Source organism: Staurois parvus, unplaced genomic scaffold (genome assembly GCF_062004578.1).
Source record: "Staurois parvus isolate SC_StPar_1 unplaced genomic scaffold, SC_StPar_1.0 ptg000149l, whole genome shotgun sequence".
NCBI lineage: Eukaryota > Metazoa > Chordata > Amphibia > Anura > Ranidae > Staurois > Staurois parvus.
The window spans coordinates 3,833,908-3,852,784 of NW_028317945.1; the positions used below are offsets into that span (position 1 = coordinate 3,833,908).

General features: G+C 38.6%; 1 protein-coding gene across 1 annotated transcript in view; it reads right to left on the minus strand.

Moving 5' to 3' along the window:
* BAIAP2L2 (BAR/IMD domain containing adaptor protein 2 like 2) overlaps positions 1-18,877 on the minus strand; it is a 90,180-nt gene that overhangs the window by 22,789 nt on the left and 48,514 nt on the right. The window contains exons 6-8 of the mRNA XM_089674257.1: positions 15,320-15,436; positions 13,532-13,678; positions 11,958-12,092 (exon numbers count right to left, since the gene is read on the minus strand). Coding sequence (XP_089530383.1) covers positions 11,958-12,092; positions 13,532-13,678; positions 15,320-15,436 — 399 coding nt within the window. The remainder of the gene's footprint in view (positions 1-11,957; positions 12,093-13,531; positions 13,679-15,319; positions 15,437-18,877) is intronic.

Consider the following 18,877-nt stretch of genomic DNA (forward strand, 5'->3'; position numbering starts at 1 on the left):
TTGCAATGCTTTCCAGGCTACTGCAGACAAAAATAATAAATGCCCATTTTTTTTACCTGTAAAAACATTTACATTTATTATTTTTGTCAAAAAGGTGAACTTTTCATTTAATGTGAGACTTAAAGCCAGCACTACATATGTGCGTTTCATTAAGATTTGTTTATTTAGATGAAAATTTCATTTTCAGAGATTCGAATGTATAAGAATCTCCGAATGGACATTAATGAATGTCATCAAATCTGAAAAAAAGTTATAACAAAATTAACAAATTCATTTGTTTCATTAGGATGATGTCACATGATGCAATAGTAGTTCAGGCCCATGGGGAAATTAATTACATTTTCAAATTTATTTGATAATAGATTTGGATAATGAATTGATCTGAATTTCATTCCATTCCTTAATTCAGATGAACATGATGCCAGTCAAAATTATCCAATAAGCTCATGACATTTCTCTTGGTGGATTGGACTAGCGTCTGAAAATATTGAATCCTTACGATTCGATAATATATCAAATATATAGCAATCTTCTGGAAAAACTGCAACCTTTTTTTTTAATCCACCCGGACCAAAGAATATACGAAACAAATGCCAAAGATACAAAATAAAAACTGAAAACAAATCAGTTCAACATAACGAAAATGACAAAACAAAATTCTTTGCATCTGAAATGAAACCAAACAAAACTTTCCACTGTGCCCATGTCTAGCCAGTACTGTCAGGTGAAGTGATCTCCATCCAACAGTAGAAGTATCGTTCTGGCCTGAAGTTAGCAGAGAGAGTAGTGTAATAGCATTGTTGTATTGTGGTATCTGACACTAACGCTGGGGGTTATTACTGTGGTAAATGACACTTATGCTGAGAGTTAATATTATGGCTACTGACACCAATACTGGGAGTTATTATTACTGCAACAGTAGAGCTTATTTTACTCCCACTTTCTCTTCAGTGTGTTTAAAAAAACACACCAGAACTGACATTTTCAGGCATGGAGATGCATTACAGCCCATTCATTTTGAAAGTGAGATGCTATTGTGCAGCCCTCGGGGAGTGTTGGAGACACTACTTGAGGCCTTCTGTACATTTCAAGTTAACCACCAAACCTCTATAGTATTTCACATTCACAAACAGTAATTAGACACTCCCAGGAGGGAGGGGGCTGTGCTTGGGAATAGTTCATTGGAGTCTTAATTCTCAAGCAAGTTCAGAGACACTTTGCAAGTCAATGAAAAGTTTTTTATGGAAAGGAATAATGCTGCATGTACCATTTAAAATACCTGATTTTCAGTTGTCTACCCTGTAATTTTTTAAAGTTGGTGACAGGGTTTCTTTTGGTTTGGAGTCTGGAAAAAGGGATCTCTCTTATGCTGACAATGTTTTCTTTTGTTTAAAAGATGGAGGCTCCTAAGAGCTTCAGCTGATATTCCAGGCAAATTGTGACACCAATGTCACTACAATGGATTTTGCCATTTAAATTTCTAGGAGGCATAATTTGGAAACACCTACATCAATTTTTCAGACGTAAATTAATCTGGCCGTACAAGGCTCTAATCTTTTCTGATTCCTGCTGATGAACTTCAAGCTGTGGGTTGTCCTGTCACGCCACCTGGTTCTACAAACTTTGACTGAATAATTTAATAGAGCTGGGTGGAAAATTGTTAGCCCAACTGTGCCTGCATGCAGTTTCAGTTACTGTACTGGTGGGGGAGATGACGTGGATGGGGAACTGATGATTTTTCTCATTTAGACTGCAGGGTTGAACAAGAAAAATCTAAAGGTGTATGGCTAGTCATACTTGCAGTGAATATTCAATTTAAATTTAAATTGAGGTTGTGTTTGACACCCCCTTACTCTGTTTCTTAGCAAAATAAATCTATTTAGAATAGTGTTCCTATCTAAATTTACATACTTATTTAAGCAGTCACCTATTTGGATATACAATCTTTATAAATGTTACTCAACTATTACTGTCGTTTTTATGGATGAAAAGATTCAGGAGTTCCCAAAACCTACGAATCTTTTCATCCATAAAAATGAGAGTAATCGTTGAATAACATTTAAAAAGACTATTGTGTATCCAAATAGGTGACTGCTTAACCGTTTCAATACCGTGCAATTTTACACCTACCTGCCCAGGCCATTTTTCAGGTTTCAGTGCTCTCACACTTTGAATGACAATTGCGCAGTCATACAACACTGTACCCAAACTAAAATTTTATCATTTTCTTCACACAACTAGAGCTTTCTTTTGGTGGTATTTAATCACCGCTGGGGTTTTTATTTTTTGCTAAATTAACAAAAAAAGACCAAAAATTTTGAAAAAAAAAACACATTTATCTTTGTTTCTGTTATAAAAGTTTACAAATAAATAATTGTTCTTCATAAATTTAGGCCGAGATGTATTCTGCTACATGTCTTTGGTGAAAATAACCCAAATTAGGATGTATTATTTAGTTTGTAGGAAAGTTATAGAGTTCACAAACTATGGTATAGATCTGAATATTGATCAATCCTGAAGTACTGACAGCCAATCTAATTTCTTGAGGTCCAAGAATGTCAGAATAGTACAGATATCCCCAAATGACCCCTTTTTGCAGAGTAGACAGTCCGACGTACTTCATAAGAGGCATGGCGAGTTTTTTGAAGTTGTATTTTTTTGTCATAATTTTGCAGAAAATGAAAAAATTAAAAAAATTATTTTCACTATTTTTTTTTTACATACTGTCACCAGTGCAGTACAGCGTCATCATATAACTGGCATGGCGGTGAACAGGGACACTGACTGGTGACAGTATGAAAAAAATATATATATATATATTTTTTTTTATATTTAATTTTTTATTACATTTTTTTTTATTTTTTTTAAATTTTGTTTTTCATATTTTACTATGACCAAAGTAGTACAATGTTACCATAGTAACATTGTACTACTTTGGGGAAGTGATCAGTATTTTTTTTTTTTTTTTTACACAAATTTGCTTATAGCAAAGAATTACTTTGCTATAAGCAAGCATTTACCTGAATGAAATCGATTCATTCAGCTTTTCTTTTTTTTTTGTGCTTAGCTGTGATTTGGTCACAGCTAATCACATGACGTGCATGTGATTAGCTGTGACCATTCACAGCTAGGCACTAGTATACAATGGATGGCATCATGAATGAAGCCATCCATTGTATACAACTGTCATGTGACCTGCTGTGATTGGTCACAGCAGGTCACATGGTACCAGCAACGGGAGCCGGTACTCGGATCTGTCATCGGCCGTGTCCGAGGTGCACGGCCGGTGACAGATCGCACTGCTGCGCCACTCTGCATTAGCGCAAACTGCGCATGTGCAGGAGCACGCCAAATGGCGTGCACCCGGAGTGCAGAGACACTTTTGAAGCCGCCAAACGGCCATTGGCCGGGCGGCTAATGGTTAAATAAGTATGTAAAGTTAGATAGGAACACTATTCTAAATAGATTTATTTATTCTAAATGGACTAGCCATGCCAAATCTCTAAATCTATTTTCGGACAACCATTTTATATACTGTAATGTGGTGGTTCACACAGGATGCAGACATATCAATCTGGAAACAGCCATTCTTTGTTAAAGAATCAATGATCAAGCCCTTTTCAAGCCTTTATAAATGTTTGTTACCTAAGAGTATTCCAATGTACTTTTTACATAGTTACTTAGTCTGGTTGAAAAAAGACACAAATTCATCTAGTTCAACCAACAAAAAAGAAAAAATGTATACAATCCTATATACACATTCCTATACCCACAGTTGAAGGCAACCCCCCCGCCCCTAAAAAAAAAAAAGCTTGATCCAATATGCTTCACTGGGGGAGAAAATTAATTCCTGATCCCCCAAGAGGCAATCAGATATTCCCTGGATCAACTTTACCTATTAATATTAGTATCCAGTTATATTGTGTACATTTAGGAAAGAATCCAGTCCTTTTTTTAAAACAATCTACTGAGCTGGTCAGAACCAGCTCTTGAGAGAGTCTATTCCACATATTCACAGCTCTTACTGTGAAGAAGTCTTTCCATATTTGGAGATTAAATCTCTTTTCCTTCAGATGTAAAGAGTGCCCCGTTGTCCTCTGTGATTACCTTAAATTGAATAACTCTACTATATGGACCACTTATGTCTTTATACATGTTGATCATATTCCCCCTAAATCTCCTCTTCTCAAGAGAGAATAAATTCAGTTCCTCTAATTTTTCCTCATAGCTGACCTACTCCATGCCTTAGTTTGGTTGCCCTTCTCTGGACTTTCTCCAGTTCCCCTGTAAGCCGTGTACCGGGGTGGGCTCCCCAGGATACAGTGAAGTCATGAATGAGGAAAGCAACCCCAACACCAGCTTTTGCCACAACAGAATTTTACTTAGATGTGGCAAATAAACACAACCACAAATGCTGGAAACACACAATAAATTTACATACACCCAGCCCAAAGGCTGAGATCCTTGTGCTGCATAGCACGGCGCTTTCTGATGGATAAAGGTAGAAAGTGAAGTAATTTACCTACTGGCGGGCACAACTAAGCTGCCACACCTTACCCGTTATCACCCTAAAAGAGCAGGAATCAGGGTATGGGTGTATGGTATGGGCTAGCCTGTGGTGCAGCACAACAGCTTACAATCTTACACAAATCTACAGTATTCCCCCTGCCATAACTGGTCCTGTAGCATGTGCCTGAGTATTCCTTCTGAGCAAAACGCCAGTCTGGGTTGAGTTTGAAGGATTTTATCAGCTCTCCAATGTGAAATGTAACTTTAAGTTGTGGAGTCCTTCCAATGATCAGTAACAACACTTGTGGCCTGACACAAACAGAGACCCTAACTAACTAACTATAGGCCTGGACTCAGTCTCAAGGCGCCAACACTGAAATGAGGTGCGTGCACGATCTTACCGACCCAGGTCTGCTTTGCATCCGCTGGTGACTCTGAACAGAACAAATGTGTCTCCAACAAGCATGCAGTCTCGCCGTATATGTTGCTTAGTTGCTCTGCTCTCATCAGCCTTCCTGGCAGCAATCTCATCAGCATTCCTGGCAGCAATCTCATCAGCTTCCTGGCAGCAATCTCATCAGCTTCACTTAGCTGCAGCTCTGGTTACGGAGGGACGCTTTCACACCTGGATGTCATCAGATTCTCAGCTCCCAGGGCCCCTTATTCACCATGCTCCAAAACATGGCTTCTATCTCTCCTTACTGTTCTCTCCAACTCTGTGTGCAAAACCCCACCTCTTCATGAATATACAAAATATCTATGCAGTCTGAGGCTGTGTTAGAAAAACAGTGACACCTTGTGGCTAAACCGCAGAATGTCAGTCAAAACATTAATTTACTTCCACACAGTGTTCAAACAATGAGATCTGTTTCCCCATCTCACACCCTGATATCCTTTTTTGTGAATTGATTTTTCCAAGCCTGTAGACTTATCTTGCACATTAGCCGTATGTGTGGAACGGTGTCAAATACCTTTGCAAAATCCAAATATACTACATCCACAGCCATTACTTTTTCTAAGGTTTTGCTCACCCCCTCATAAAAAGAAATTAGATTTGTTTGACAACTTCTGTCTTTCATGAATCCATGCTGTCTGTCACTTAAAATATTTTTTTCTAGCAAGAACTCATCTATGTGGTCTTTAGTTAACCTTTCCAGTATTTTCCCAAATATAGACTTTAAACTAACAGGTCTGTAGTTACTTGGCAAAGACTTAGATCTTTTTGAAATATAGGCACCATATTGGCCTTATGCCAATCCAGTGGTACTATGCCAGTTATTAAAGTTTCTAAATTTTAGAAACAATGGCTTTGAAATTACAGAGTTCATTTTTTTTAGGATCCGTGGGTGTATGCCATCTGGTCCAGGTGCTTTACTCACCTTTATTCTGTCTAAATATTTCTGAATCATATTCATTTTGAGCCACTGTGACTTTAGCAATGACAGAGCAATGTAGTGTTTTGCAATGACAGACCAACATAATAGGGCTTACAGAAAAGACATGGCAGGAAACTGTAAAGGATCTTTAGTTGATCTGCGATATTAGCTTGGGGCTCCTACAGAAAACATATATAACACTAGGCAGAATGCAAGAAATGAATCTCACTAACTCATGCCCTAAATTAAATGCAGACAAAGTTGCACACATTGCGGATATGCCCACTAATGCCTATATTCTAGGGAGATATAGTCAGTATTAGCAGTGATTATGTTTAATCTTCATTTTTTATATAACATGTGAAAACTACAAACTTAGTACCTCATCAAATTACTATAGGTCAAGCAAACTAGTTACAGCATAGCAGTTCTCAGTTTTTACATTCAAGATCAGTTAGGATTATTAAAAATTTTACTTCAAAAGCTTGGTGGGGTAAAAAACAAAAATCTTACTTGGAAACCGTCTAGTCCTATCGGGCAAAACGCCACTTCTAAAAAAAAAAAAGGCAATAAGATCCCTCTTCCCAAGCAGTTTATAACGTGACATGAAAAAAGAAAAAGAAACCCTTATATAATATATATCCACTAACCAAGCCATAGGGCTGTAGGCCCTTACTAATAATGGCTATAATTAAAACATAATAGTAAGCACTGGAATGTGTAGTCTTAAAAGTCATATATTAACCTACACCCCAAAAATACCAATATCCTAAAAAACAAGAAAAAAAATAACCCTAAAAAAAAAAAAAAAAAAAAGAGAGAAAGCAGAAGAAAATGAAAGAAAAAACACCCAGAAATACATCCAGATTCTGCCTGTAAAACCACTCAGCTGGGCATCGTCCCAAAAGGCTCTCTTCAGCATGGATCATCTGTTTCATTGTACGAATCTCATTTATTTCGCACACCCATTCCACAATTGAGGGGCAGACTGGCTTATGCCAATTATGAGCTATAACAGTCTGTCCTGCAATGAGCATATGACATAGGATGCCTTTTTTAACATGTTAATAGAACCTGGGATGATTGATAATAAAGTATGAATATCTAGTTGGAGAGAATTTAATGAAAAATGCTAAATATCTTTGACCAAAATGTGAAGACAAGTGGACAATGATGCCAAATATGAGACATGGTACCCCATGCATTTAAACTCCAGTAAGTCACTTGGTTGCCATCTGGCAAGGATTTTATAATTCTGTTCTAACATTGATAATTTATGAGTCAGTAGGAAAGCTTTATCCCAGTCTGAAGGAGAAATCAAAATATCCAGCTCAGATTACCACTTGGCCCCAAATTATATCAGATGAATAATTATCACCAAGCAATAATTTGTATACAGTGGAAAAACATGAGTCGGTTTCAGCTCCTGCAATAATATTTGCTCAAATTTCATCAAAGATCTATGTATCGGAGAAATCTGTGATAGAGAATGTGCCATCCAGACTTCCTGCAAGGTCCCATAGAAGCTTGGGGGGTGCGTTTGCCATCAATCAGGGCCTGGACAAGCCTAGTGTCCTTTATATTTTGCCATTTCAGAAGAGATGGAGCATATAGTGCTGGAGGAAATTATCTCTAGCCTCCCGGCCTAACGCAAATATGGCTTGATCTAAATGAATATGAGTTGGAAGAATAGGCATAAGCCTATCTGCAATAAGCTTAGAGTAGAGATGCAAGTCTATATTCATAAGGGAAATCAGGCAGTAATTGCTGCAAATCATGTGATATCTACCTGGCTTGGGAATAATTGAAATATTTGCTTCATACCTTGTAGGGCAAAGGGTTGAGTGACAGAAATGGAATGCACAGTCTTAGTTAAAACAGGCAGAAGAGCTTCCACAAACGTTTTATAAAAGCGTGGAGTAAATCCATCTGGGCCTGTACTCTTACCAGGAACCAACAAAGCTGCACTAGTTTTCACCTCCTCAGGTGAACAATTCACCTCTAAGTCCTCCACTACATCAGCAGGTAAAATATGTAAAGAAGCTTCTGAAATATATTGACGTACCTTAAGACAGAATGCTTTGGAATCCATATTTGAATATTGAGTAGGAATATTGTAAAGTTTCAAATAAAAAACCTGAAATTTCTTTAGGGTTGTGTGTCATTTCTCCTGAAAATTACTTTCTGAATTGTTGGTATAGAGCAGTGGTCTCCAAATTGCGGCCCTTTGCTTGCCTCAGTCTGGCCCTCAGAATACTATTCCTCCCACTAACACCAACAAGGAGGCACCATTTCTTCCGCTAGCACCAACTGTAGAGTATTTTTCCTTCCACTGACACCAATGATGGGGCACAATTCCTTCCACTGATATATACAATTAGATACTATTCCTCTAATAGCAAGGGTGGGGCACTATTCCTCCAACTAATACCAAGGATGGGGCACTATTCCTTCCTCTAATACCAATGATGGTGCACTATTCATCCCACTGACATGAATAACGGGGCACTATTCCTCCCCCTGACACCAATGATGGGACACTATTCATCTCACTGACACCAATGATGGGGCAGTATTCCTCCCACTAATACCAATGATGGGGCACTATTCCTCCTAGTAATACCAGTGATGGGGCACTGTTCCTCCAACTAACACCAATGATGGGGCACTATTCCTCCTAGTAATACCAACGATGGGGCACTATTCCTCCCACTGATACCAATGATGGGGCACTATTCCTCCCACTGATACCAATGATGGGGCACTATTCATCCAACTGACACCAATGTTTGGGCATTATTCCTCCCACTAATACCAATGATGGGGCAATATTCCTCTCACTAAATGCAATGATGGGGCACTGCTCCTCCAACTAATACCAATGACCTGACACTATTCCTACTTCCACTAACTACTAGCAAAATGTCATTTTTTTTACTCCTACTGACGCTGGGACATTTTCTACTCCCCTGGGTACTCCGACCCTCCTAAAGTCTGAAGAACAGTAAACTGGCCCTTTTGTTTAGAAAGTTTGGAGACCCCTGGTATAGAGGTTGAAGAAATTTGTTGATGTAGAACCAGTGCAAGAAGGCAGCCTGGTTTATTACCATTTTTTCATTTATTAGTAATCATAGTTCAGTACGTTTATCCAAGAGACCCACTAAAGTATCAGGGGTGGGATTTTGCTTATGAGCGGATTCTAAAGTTGAGATTTCCTCTAAAAGAGAAGATATGCTGCAGGACTTATCTGCTTACAATCTGGTACCATATTTGTTGAATCGGCCACACAAAACGCATTTTAAAGCTTCCCATTGCAAAGGAAGGGAAGTTAGGGCAGTTTCATGAATCGCTATAAAGCCCAAGATCGCTTGATGAATTTCCAACACATAAAGTTAGTCTTTAAGGAGATCGTCCTTTAATCTCCAAGCCTAGCCTGAAGTTGGATGGTTCAAAAGAAATAATTCCAAAAAAACGGAGCATGATTGGACCAAAGAAAATATCCAATTGAGGACCAAGGGGTCATAGTCAGACCAAATTGACTAATGAGAAACAAATCTATTCTATATGTATTATGCGCTGCTGAATAGTACGTTCTACCAGTCTGGTGTAAGATGCTCCATACATCCACCAACTGATGTCTAACTAAAGCATGTTTAAAATTTTTCAGTTGATTGATGGCGTGGGGGAGAAAAAGCAGTGGTGTCCACATACTGATCAAGGACAAAATGAAAATTTCCCCCCGATTAGAATGAACCCTTCTGATTGTTCCAGAAGGTAAGAAAGTAGTTGAATACCAGTTCTAATTGGATCCTGCTTTGGCAAGTATGAATTAATAATATTATATACTTTCCCATAAATGTAGAGGAGTAGAGATTGTATGTCCCGACTAGTGAAAGTGCCAAGTATTTGATTAGGAAGAGATTTATGAATCGCAATAGAAACACCCCTAGATTCGGACAAAGCAAAGAGCAATGATCCCAAACTGGATAATGTTTATTGCATATATTGGGTATGCAATTTGAACAAAAATGTATCTCCTGGAAAAGAATAAAAGTAACCTTTTGCTTATAAAGAGAGTACAGGATTTGAGATCTCTTGAATGAAGAAGTTAAACCTTTAGCATTAAAAGAACAAAGCTTAAGTGTACCAATCTGGCCAATTTTGGACACAAATCTGGACAAAAAAAAAAACCCAAAAAGAAGAGAAAGGAATAAAGAGAGAAAAGTGAACTCCCCCCACACAAAAAAAGTAGTGGGATTCGCTGACCCTACAGGATCAGAGAAGCCCACACAAATAATGACTAAATGACTCCTACTGAGTCCAATGCTTACACAAAGTAAGATCCTCACAAGCACCTAATCAACTAGGATTTGTGTTGCTGTCCCAGGCTTAATTATAAACTAAAAAAAGGAATAAAAATGTCCCATCCAAATCTCTGACCATTACCTTGAAACAAAAATACATAGGGTGAAAACCCCAAAAAATTCAACCTCAATGTTAAAAGGTATAGGTGAAGATTATAAGGTTTCCCAATCAGTTGCGACTATCAAACCCAATATTATGCGTTATTCTGTTGCCAGTGATTAAACTGGATCTTCGATTACATGATGATGATGTTACCGGGTTTGGATGAAGAATTATTCATGAGAAACAGTAATTACAAGAAGCACTTCTTAACAAACTGTTATTCTTGTATGTATTCTATTTAGATGTAACAATCCAGCTGTTTCAGGTCAGACTGAACTATTCCGTTTTACCAGTAAAAAAACTGAGATATCAGATAAGGAACTGTCATCCACAATTTTAGAAAACATGGTTACATTGAACTGAGCACATCAGCCATAATCCTTCCACTGCTATGTGAAAATAAAATAACAAATGCATGTAGAAGAACTCACAAGGCTTTGTGAAATGATGTTTCTATCCTTTAAAAGGTCTAGACTTTAACATGCCACATACCACCCAGCTGAAGCTCTATGCAATTAGGCATTCTGATGAATTTGTAAAGTATATATTCTTCAAAGGATGGTACCTCCCAGGGGAGGAATGGAAACCTTCACCCTGGAGGCAAAACGCAACCAACTAGCCCTTTAATGGCAGGGACAGATTTCTGTGGGCTATAGAAAGTGTACCAGGCAAAATGTACCATGGTGCTGCATTGATTTTTGGGATGGTAAAAGGTGAGTGTCCCTAAATAGTCTGTTGTGACACAGCTTAAAGTGGTAGTGAACTTTTCTTTGTGATTTTAATAATTTAACTTACCTTATCATAGCTTATATATACAAATTATAATAGCTTATATATATATATATATATATATATATATATATATAATACCTTATATATAGCTTACCTTATAATACAGCTTACCTGTAGGTAAAATTAATATTTCCTAAACATGCACCATTTAGGAGATATTCGCTTGTTTGGCTGCCAGTGACATCACAGGTGCATGCGCTCTGAAAATACAGAACATTCATGCAGTTCCTTCAGAGCTCTGTACCACAGCAGTAACTCCTGTATGCATGTGCGGGAGTGATGTTATTGTGAATCGGCCATTCAAGCGTCTGGAGCCCATGTACCCGGAAGAAAGACTGGGTGAAGATGGAAGCCCTGTCAGTGGTGAAAGCCACAGCTGGAGGATTTTGTTTCAAGATACCTATTTCATAATGTGCTAGTATGCAATACATACTATCACATTATGATATTACCTTGCAGGAGAAATTTTTTTTTTTTTTAATTTTTCAGAAGTTTATTATCGCTTTAACCCATCTTCCAGCCTCAGTTTGCATTGCTCTCTACATTTGGTCACATGGCACCGTAGAGCCGCAGAGGTGGTTCTGGAAGACTTTTTTCTGGTAGACACTGTGATCATGGTTCTAAAGGAGAAACAGATAGCTACAGTATATATGTTTAGTACATACCACAGACTGCGAATCCCACTTTGACAAGGATATCAGTCTAATATGTCTTAATAGTACTGCCGAAGAAGCAAATACCCCCCCTCCCCAGTCTTTTCATGGTACCGCCAAATGCATACCATGTGAAAGTATAATAATGGCATCTTCTTACCATTGAATCCCTTTGGTTTGGGGCTGAACGGGCAGATGTATAGTTCTGAGCCTGAGCCACTGGGCCTGTCTGTGCTCTACTGGCATCAATCTGTTCCTTCCATGTGGGTATTCGCACATTAAACAATCCCTGTGCCTGTATGTGCAGAATAAAACAATTAAGGTTTTAGTTGGTTCCTTGTTTTTTTGCATAGATAGACAATATATTAGATTATTATAAATGTTCTTTCTCACAATGTATGTTTCTTAAAATCACAATCTGCAATGTGAGTAAAAGAACATTTTCATTTTATCATGCTAGCAGCTGTGAGAATATAATATTATAGGAGGTATGTAAAACAGCATAGTGCAATTCAGAAAACTTACTGTTCAAAGTGCTAATATATCAATGAATTAATAAAATTTTGGTGCAAAGTGCAACTTTTGTGGATCAGCGGGGGCTGCCGCCACTAATTAGTGTATTTTGACAGCAGCGGGAGTGGAGCTGCATAGCAGCACAATAAGAACTTTCTTGTATGGACAGCAGGACCAGGACTATGTAATGAGACCCTGCTGGTGAGCTTACATTCTGGGACAGCAAACAATTTACCGTTCTGTGCCATTCTGGACTTAGCTGTGATTTGAATAGAGATATGCTTAAAGAAACTTGTGCATGCTTTTCCTCTTCAGAGACAAGCACATGAGCCTCAGGTCTGCAGTCACAAATAGAAGAAATAATGCACAGCATTTACTTATGCAAAACATTGTGAGCACCTCAGTCCCCTTCCTTCAACACCCTATAATTTGGAACATGCATTGCATTTGACACAATGTCAATTGTTCAGTAAAAAGCATAACACGAATACATTTTTCATTGATGTGTACAGTGAAAACTATTTGAATGTTTAGTGGGCTGCAGGCATGGGGTATGACTGCAGGCAGTCTGAAGAAGTAGGAACGTTGCCCTTCAATATGCTGCACTGGTCATCTGGTCTCTTTGTGATGGTAAAGCACAGCCAAAACCTGCACAGAGTGGACTTGATTGGGAAACTAGTGATAGCCAAGGAGAAGAAGGGTCAGCCAGCCTTGTGGTGGTGAAAATTCCCTCATTTGGACCACGTGTCTTGTACCTCATGACTCGTGACCCTTTGGCTTTTTGGCCAAGTGGCTGGAAATTGTTTTCTCAACCATTCTACTGGTCTTTGCTGATTCGTTGCAATAAGGTACAGTATTGGAATCAACTGACTTCCCCTGAATAGTAGATGTCCATGTTATTAGAATAACATTTCTCTTAAGGGTATAATCATAGTCTCATATTTCCTTGTATATGGGCTGCCTGTTGTTACCCTTACCCCTAATGCCATTGTAAGAGATTCAGTCTAGACACTCTCTCAAAGTGTACTACTGCTGAGGCAGAAGATTTTGCAGATGTACTCTAATGAAGATATTCAAGATATACTGTAGCTGTGCCCTGTGAGCATCACTCTATGCACAGGTGCAAGCTTTTGCCCACCCAGCAATGTCAACAATGGAAAGTGCCACAGAGACAAATAAAACGAGAAATGTCAAAAAAGCTGTGTGATTGTTCTAACTTACCCGACTGTGGTACTGTATGAAGGAATTGCAAAGTTGTAAGTGCTTCTCTGCCAGAAATCGATACCTTCGCTTCTCTTCCAGCTCTGCTGCTCGTTGGCTCTCTCTTACAAAGGACAACATGTCTGTATGCAGCATGTTTACTTTCTCCTGGAAAATCCATGGAAAATTGGTTTAAATGACAGGGTGAAGAAAGACACAAGAAGTGTAAAATCACAGTTTAGAGAGATAAATGACATAAATCTAATTTAGTAAATATGGGTTTTTTTTCAAATTCTTTATTTATGACAACGGAACAGCATAGGACATGTGACATGTATCCATACAATCATAAAACAAAATACAGAAGAAAGGTATGAAGAGTAATACAAGCATGTACATATTTCAAAAGAGTACAAGGAAAATATGTTCCCAAGTCAGAAATGCGACTCAGTACGCACACAGAGACCAAAACTCCACTGTCTGTTGTGATTAATCATAGACTGAAAAAAGGCAAAGAATGTAGGAAATAACAAAGAGTCGAGAAAAACATGAGAAAGACATAGCAGAGAAAAAGGGAAGAGAGAGAGTGAGAGGGCTGGAGAGGAGAAGAAAAAAAATAAATAAAAGGGGGGGGGTAGTAAATATGTTTACAGTAGGAATGACACACTGGAAGACTGAAATATGGGCAGCCTTTTTGCATAACTACAAACAGGGTCTAAAGCTGGCCATAGACGGTTTCAAACTCAGCAGGTTCAACAGGGACCAGACAAGATTTGAACCACATACGGGCAGGCTGAATGTACCCAGGTTGATCGATCTACTTGGGTACAACCAACCTGCTGGATTTTACATGCGGTTATTGCTAACAGGAGGGATTCGCCCATCAACACTGACTGTGTTTATGGGGGAATCGAGAGGCTTTAATTCCTGCAAACTGCAATCGCTCCATCTATGCCCAACTTAAGAATTCTGTTTTATGATGTTGGAAGGCACACAGTATATGCTCAGTTTCCTTTACAATATTCGAAGCACCAGGCCTGAAACACCCATATATTTGAAAGTGAACACAATAATACTTGGTTTCATTGTTTAGCAGTACTTTGGAGCTTGTTCACACTAAAATCTGCGTTGATGTGAGTTTAATACAAATTGTAACACAAGTTTTAAAGTTTCCAACTGAACTGATTCAAACTACAAAATGTGACATTTGTACTGATACATATTCAGGGATGACAATATACGAATAAACTAGACAACATGGTCAGAACACTGAGAGCAACTGGAGAAAAAGCAAAGTCCTGGGATATACAGTAGATAGTGTAGAACCACAAAATTGTGGATGATCTAAAAGTCCTAATAAATAATATTAGATAATAAATAATGTTAGTACTCTCCAATGATATACAGAGAGGCATCAACATGTGTGTTAATGTGTCCATTAACAAGAACAATCCTTGTGCATAACACTTATAGATGGATGAGAGACTGAACTGTCACAAACAGTATTGTAAAGGTGCAGTGACCAAAAGCAATAAAGTATACATCATTTTCATTCAGAAATCAGGCTTCTAGGTTCTATCTTTAAGGAATCTTTTTATTTTCCTACTATCTTGCTAGGTATATGGAATTTTAGGCTACTTTTTATTGCTCTGTTAAACAGTGGTATCAGTTGTTTCTATATAACTGGTATGCTGCAGATAAATACAATCTAAAAGTGCAAGAAACAAAGTTTGTTTTATTCTAAGCTAAAATACGCATCAGAGTCTATTCAGAAGAATAATAAATATGTATTTGCATTCTGTCATTTACCTTCATATTTTGCAAGTTTCGATCCCTTTGCCTCTCCATTCTCCAAACTTCTGACATGCACTTGTCAAGAGTGGCTGCCCTCTGACGATACTCCATTTCATATCGATTTTGGCTGTCCTGTAGGGAAAGAGAAAACACAATATTGTACAAGTCATTTTGCTAATGCAATCTTATAAATAATAAATATATAAAAATAATAAATGTTTTATATGGATTCCTTGTGGCACTTTCCTGTCCAATGATCATACACAAATAAATTTTTTTTCACATCATCTTTCGTAGACACAATACTGGAAAATAAATTCCGGATGAATCATTAAATAGATATAGCCAAGTGCCGGCTATAATAACATTGATGCGATGGACATCATCCTCAGAACTGCAGACTGGTTAGCTTCCCCCTCTAGTGCTGTACTCAGATTGCTTACCTCACTTCCTGAATCAAGAAGCAAGGAACTGTGGGACTTGTAATCCTGTAAGCAGCCATACCTGGACTCCTAAGTGTTTCCTTGCCTATACCTCCCAGAAAGCTGCAATCAGAAAGGTAATCATAGGAAAGGCTATGTAAGGAGCTGTTTCTGGTAAGCCCGTTTCTTCTTCCTGGGGCCTTCTATAGAGCAGAGGTGCCTGCCATCCTGCTGTGGGAACTGTGACCTACCAGGACCCTGTGAGCCATAGCTACCTCTCCATAAGTGAACCTGTACGACTGGACACTGGTGGAAGACAACCTTTGCTCTTGCTGGGATGCCTGTGTGCTATGATACAGAGGCCACCCAGATCACTGACAACACGCAGCTGACAGCATTCATCTTTCCACCTTGCTGGGAGCACAGACCCTGCATCGCCTCTAGCACAAGCCAATTTCTGTCAGGATCTGGTGAGCAGACTGAAGCCCACCCTCTCATTCAGTAAAACAAGCACATGGACACTGCATGCAGACATTATAAACCAGGTTTGTAAATTACTTTCCATTTCTGCTGTATCTACTCTTCACTTAGTGATTGTTAACCCTTTAAGGATTTGCCTTCTTACTTCTGAACTCCAACATGCTGGCGAAGATACTGCGTAGGCCTAACATTTGAACTGTCCATACTCTGCTGTGCAAGAAAGGTTTATCCCCTGGGGTATAGAACTCTCCACCATTCCCATCTTGTCTGCATATTTTAACTGCTCAGTGTTTTTACAGCCCCATACATAATTATTACCCAACTGTTCACTATTGTTTGCCTTTGTCATTCTGATATTACCTGATTACCTGGCGACCTGTTCAACCAACCACAGATGTTGTTTTATGGATTGGTTGACCGGCGCCTTGGACGTGCTGTTTATCTTCGTCAATACAGAAATCTGCTGTGTTAAGTTTACATTGTGTCTGTGGATCATGTAAAGGGGTACAGAAAATGTCAGAACCTAGAGTGTCAGAAGGGATGGGAAGTATCCAGGGTCAAGGCAGCATGAGAAGACAGGCATCATCCAGTGGCCTTTACCAGGGTAGCACTATATAAAGAAAAATGCCACTATTTATTTTTTTTAATGATACGGAAGTTTGAGAAGCATTCTATATATATCTTCTGGCCACAGAAGATATTGGATAATGACATTCCTACCATTGTCAACTGTATCTTTGCTAAACACCGGAATGTAAATTTAGAAAAGGTCACCCAAAGTTACATGGCGGCATAAAGTATAGTAGGAACTCCAAGGCATAACACAGATATGTGGTACAGTTTCAATCTCAGCCAAGGACAATCAGACATGTTTTGTTTGCTGCCTTACAGGCCAGAGTGTGAAAAAGTGATGACTGTCCTAGTTCTTTTTTCTTTTTTTAAGATGAAAAACTGAGACATGTGGCTATCTATGGCATGCTCTTGCCACCCTATTCCTAATGTGGTTGTAAACCTCTGACATAAAATATGAACAAAGCCTATTCCTCTATAGAGTGTATATGGGTTTCCAAAGCCGAGCAGCTGCATCCAAGCCTTATATCACCAAGTGCAATGCAAAGCGTCAGATGGAGTGGAGTAAAGCACGCTGCCACTGGACTCTAGAGCAGTGGAGATGTGTTCTCTGAAGTGATGAATCATGCTTCTTTGTCTGGCAATCTAATGGATGTGTCTGGGTTTAGCAGTTGCCAGGAGAATGGTACTTGTCTGACTGCACTGAGCCGAGTGTAAAGCTTGATGGAGGGAGAATATGGTGTGGAGTTGTTTTTCAGGGGTTGGGCTTGGCCCCTTAGTTCCAGTGAAGGGAACTCTTGAGGCGTCAGCATAGCAAGACATTTTGGACAATTCCATACTCCCAACTTTGGGGGAACAGTTTGGGGATGTCCCTTTCCTGTTCCAACATGACTGTGCACCAGTGCACAAAGCAAGGTCCATAAAGACATGGATGAGCGAGATTGGGGTGGAGGAACTTGACCGGCCTGTACAGAGTCCTGACCTCAACCCGATAGAACACCTTTGGGATGAATTAGGGCGGAGACTGTTAGGGCCTTCTCGTCCGACATCAGTGCCTGACCTCGCAAATGTGCTTCTGGGAAAAATGGTCAAACATTCCCATAGACACACTTCTAAACCTTGTGGATAGCCTTCCCAGAAGAGTTGAAGCTGTTATAGCTGCAAAGGGTGGGCCAACTAAATATTGAACCCTACGGACTATGACTGGAATGCCATTAAAATGCATGTGGAAGTTTTGGATCCTTGTGGTCTCTGTTTTGTTTGATTACCATTTCTGTTATTCTGTTTATTACGGGATCTGCGCATCCACGTTGTTCTATTTATGTGTACTCCTGCTTTTGCAGTAATGTCATTGTGGATTCTGTAAGTACTGTTCCATTTTCCCTATTATCATGACAATAAAAGTTGTTTGGATTAAAAAAAAAAAAAGTTCATGTGCGTGTAAAGGCAGGCATTCCAATACTTTTGACAGTAAAGTGTGTGTGTGTGTGTGTGTATATATATATATATATATATATATATATATATATATAATTCTTTTATTATGGCATTGTTGGTATGACTACAACTGATGTCTCATGTGGCCTTCCTTTTTTTATTTTGTTTTTATTTTTTTTTATTTACATTTTATTTTGTGTTTGCTATTGGATGAGCATATTATTTTAAAAAAAATTCTCAATTTGATCTATGTTTATTATAACATTGTAAACTTATTGGCTCTCATGCCTACTAAAGTTATATTATTTTTGTAAACATGGATGTTTATATTTTGTAATTATATCTGGCATACGATTTTTCTCAAATAGTTTGTAAACAGAGATATTACCGAAAAATATCTCCTGGCACTTAGATTGTGGTCCTGCAAGCTGGAAAATCTTTGTGCAGGATGAGGTTGAGGGTGTCATTGCTATATATTGGTGATAGCGCAGTGTGAGTTTGACCATTCATTTGTCACTTGTTGGCGAAGGTGACATAGTGATCGTTACAGGTAGAACACTACAAATGAAGTTTACTTATTTAATTCTAACTGTCTAGGGCAGACTGGATAGTTCAACAACCAAGGTTATTAAGCTCTGGATTACCTAGATAGATATCCTTTATG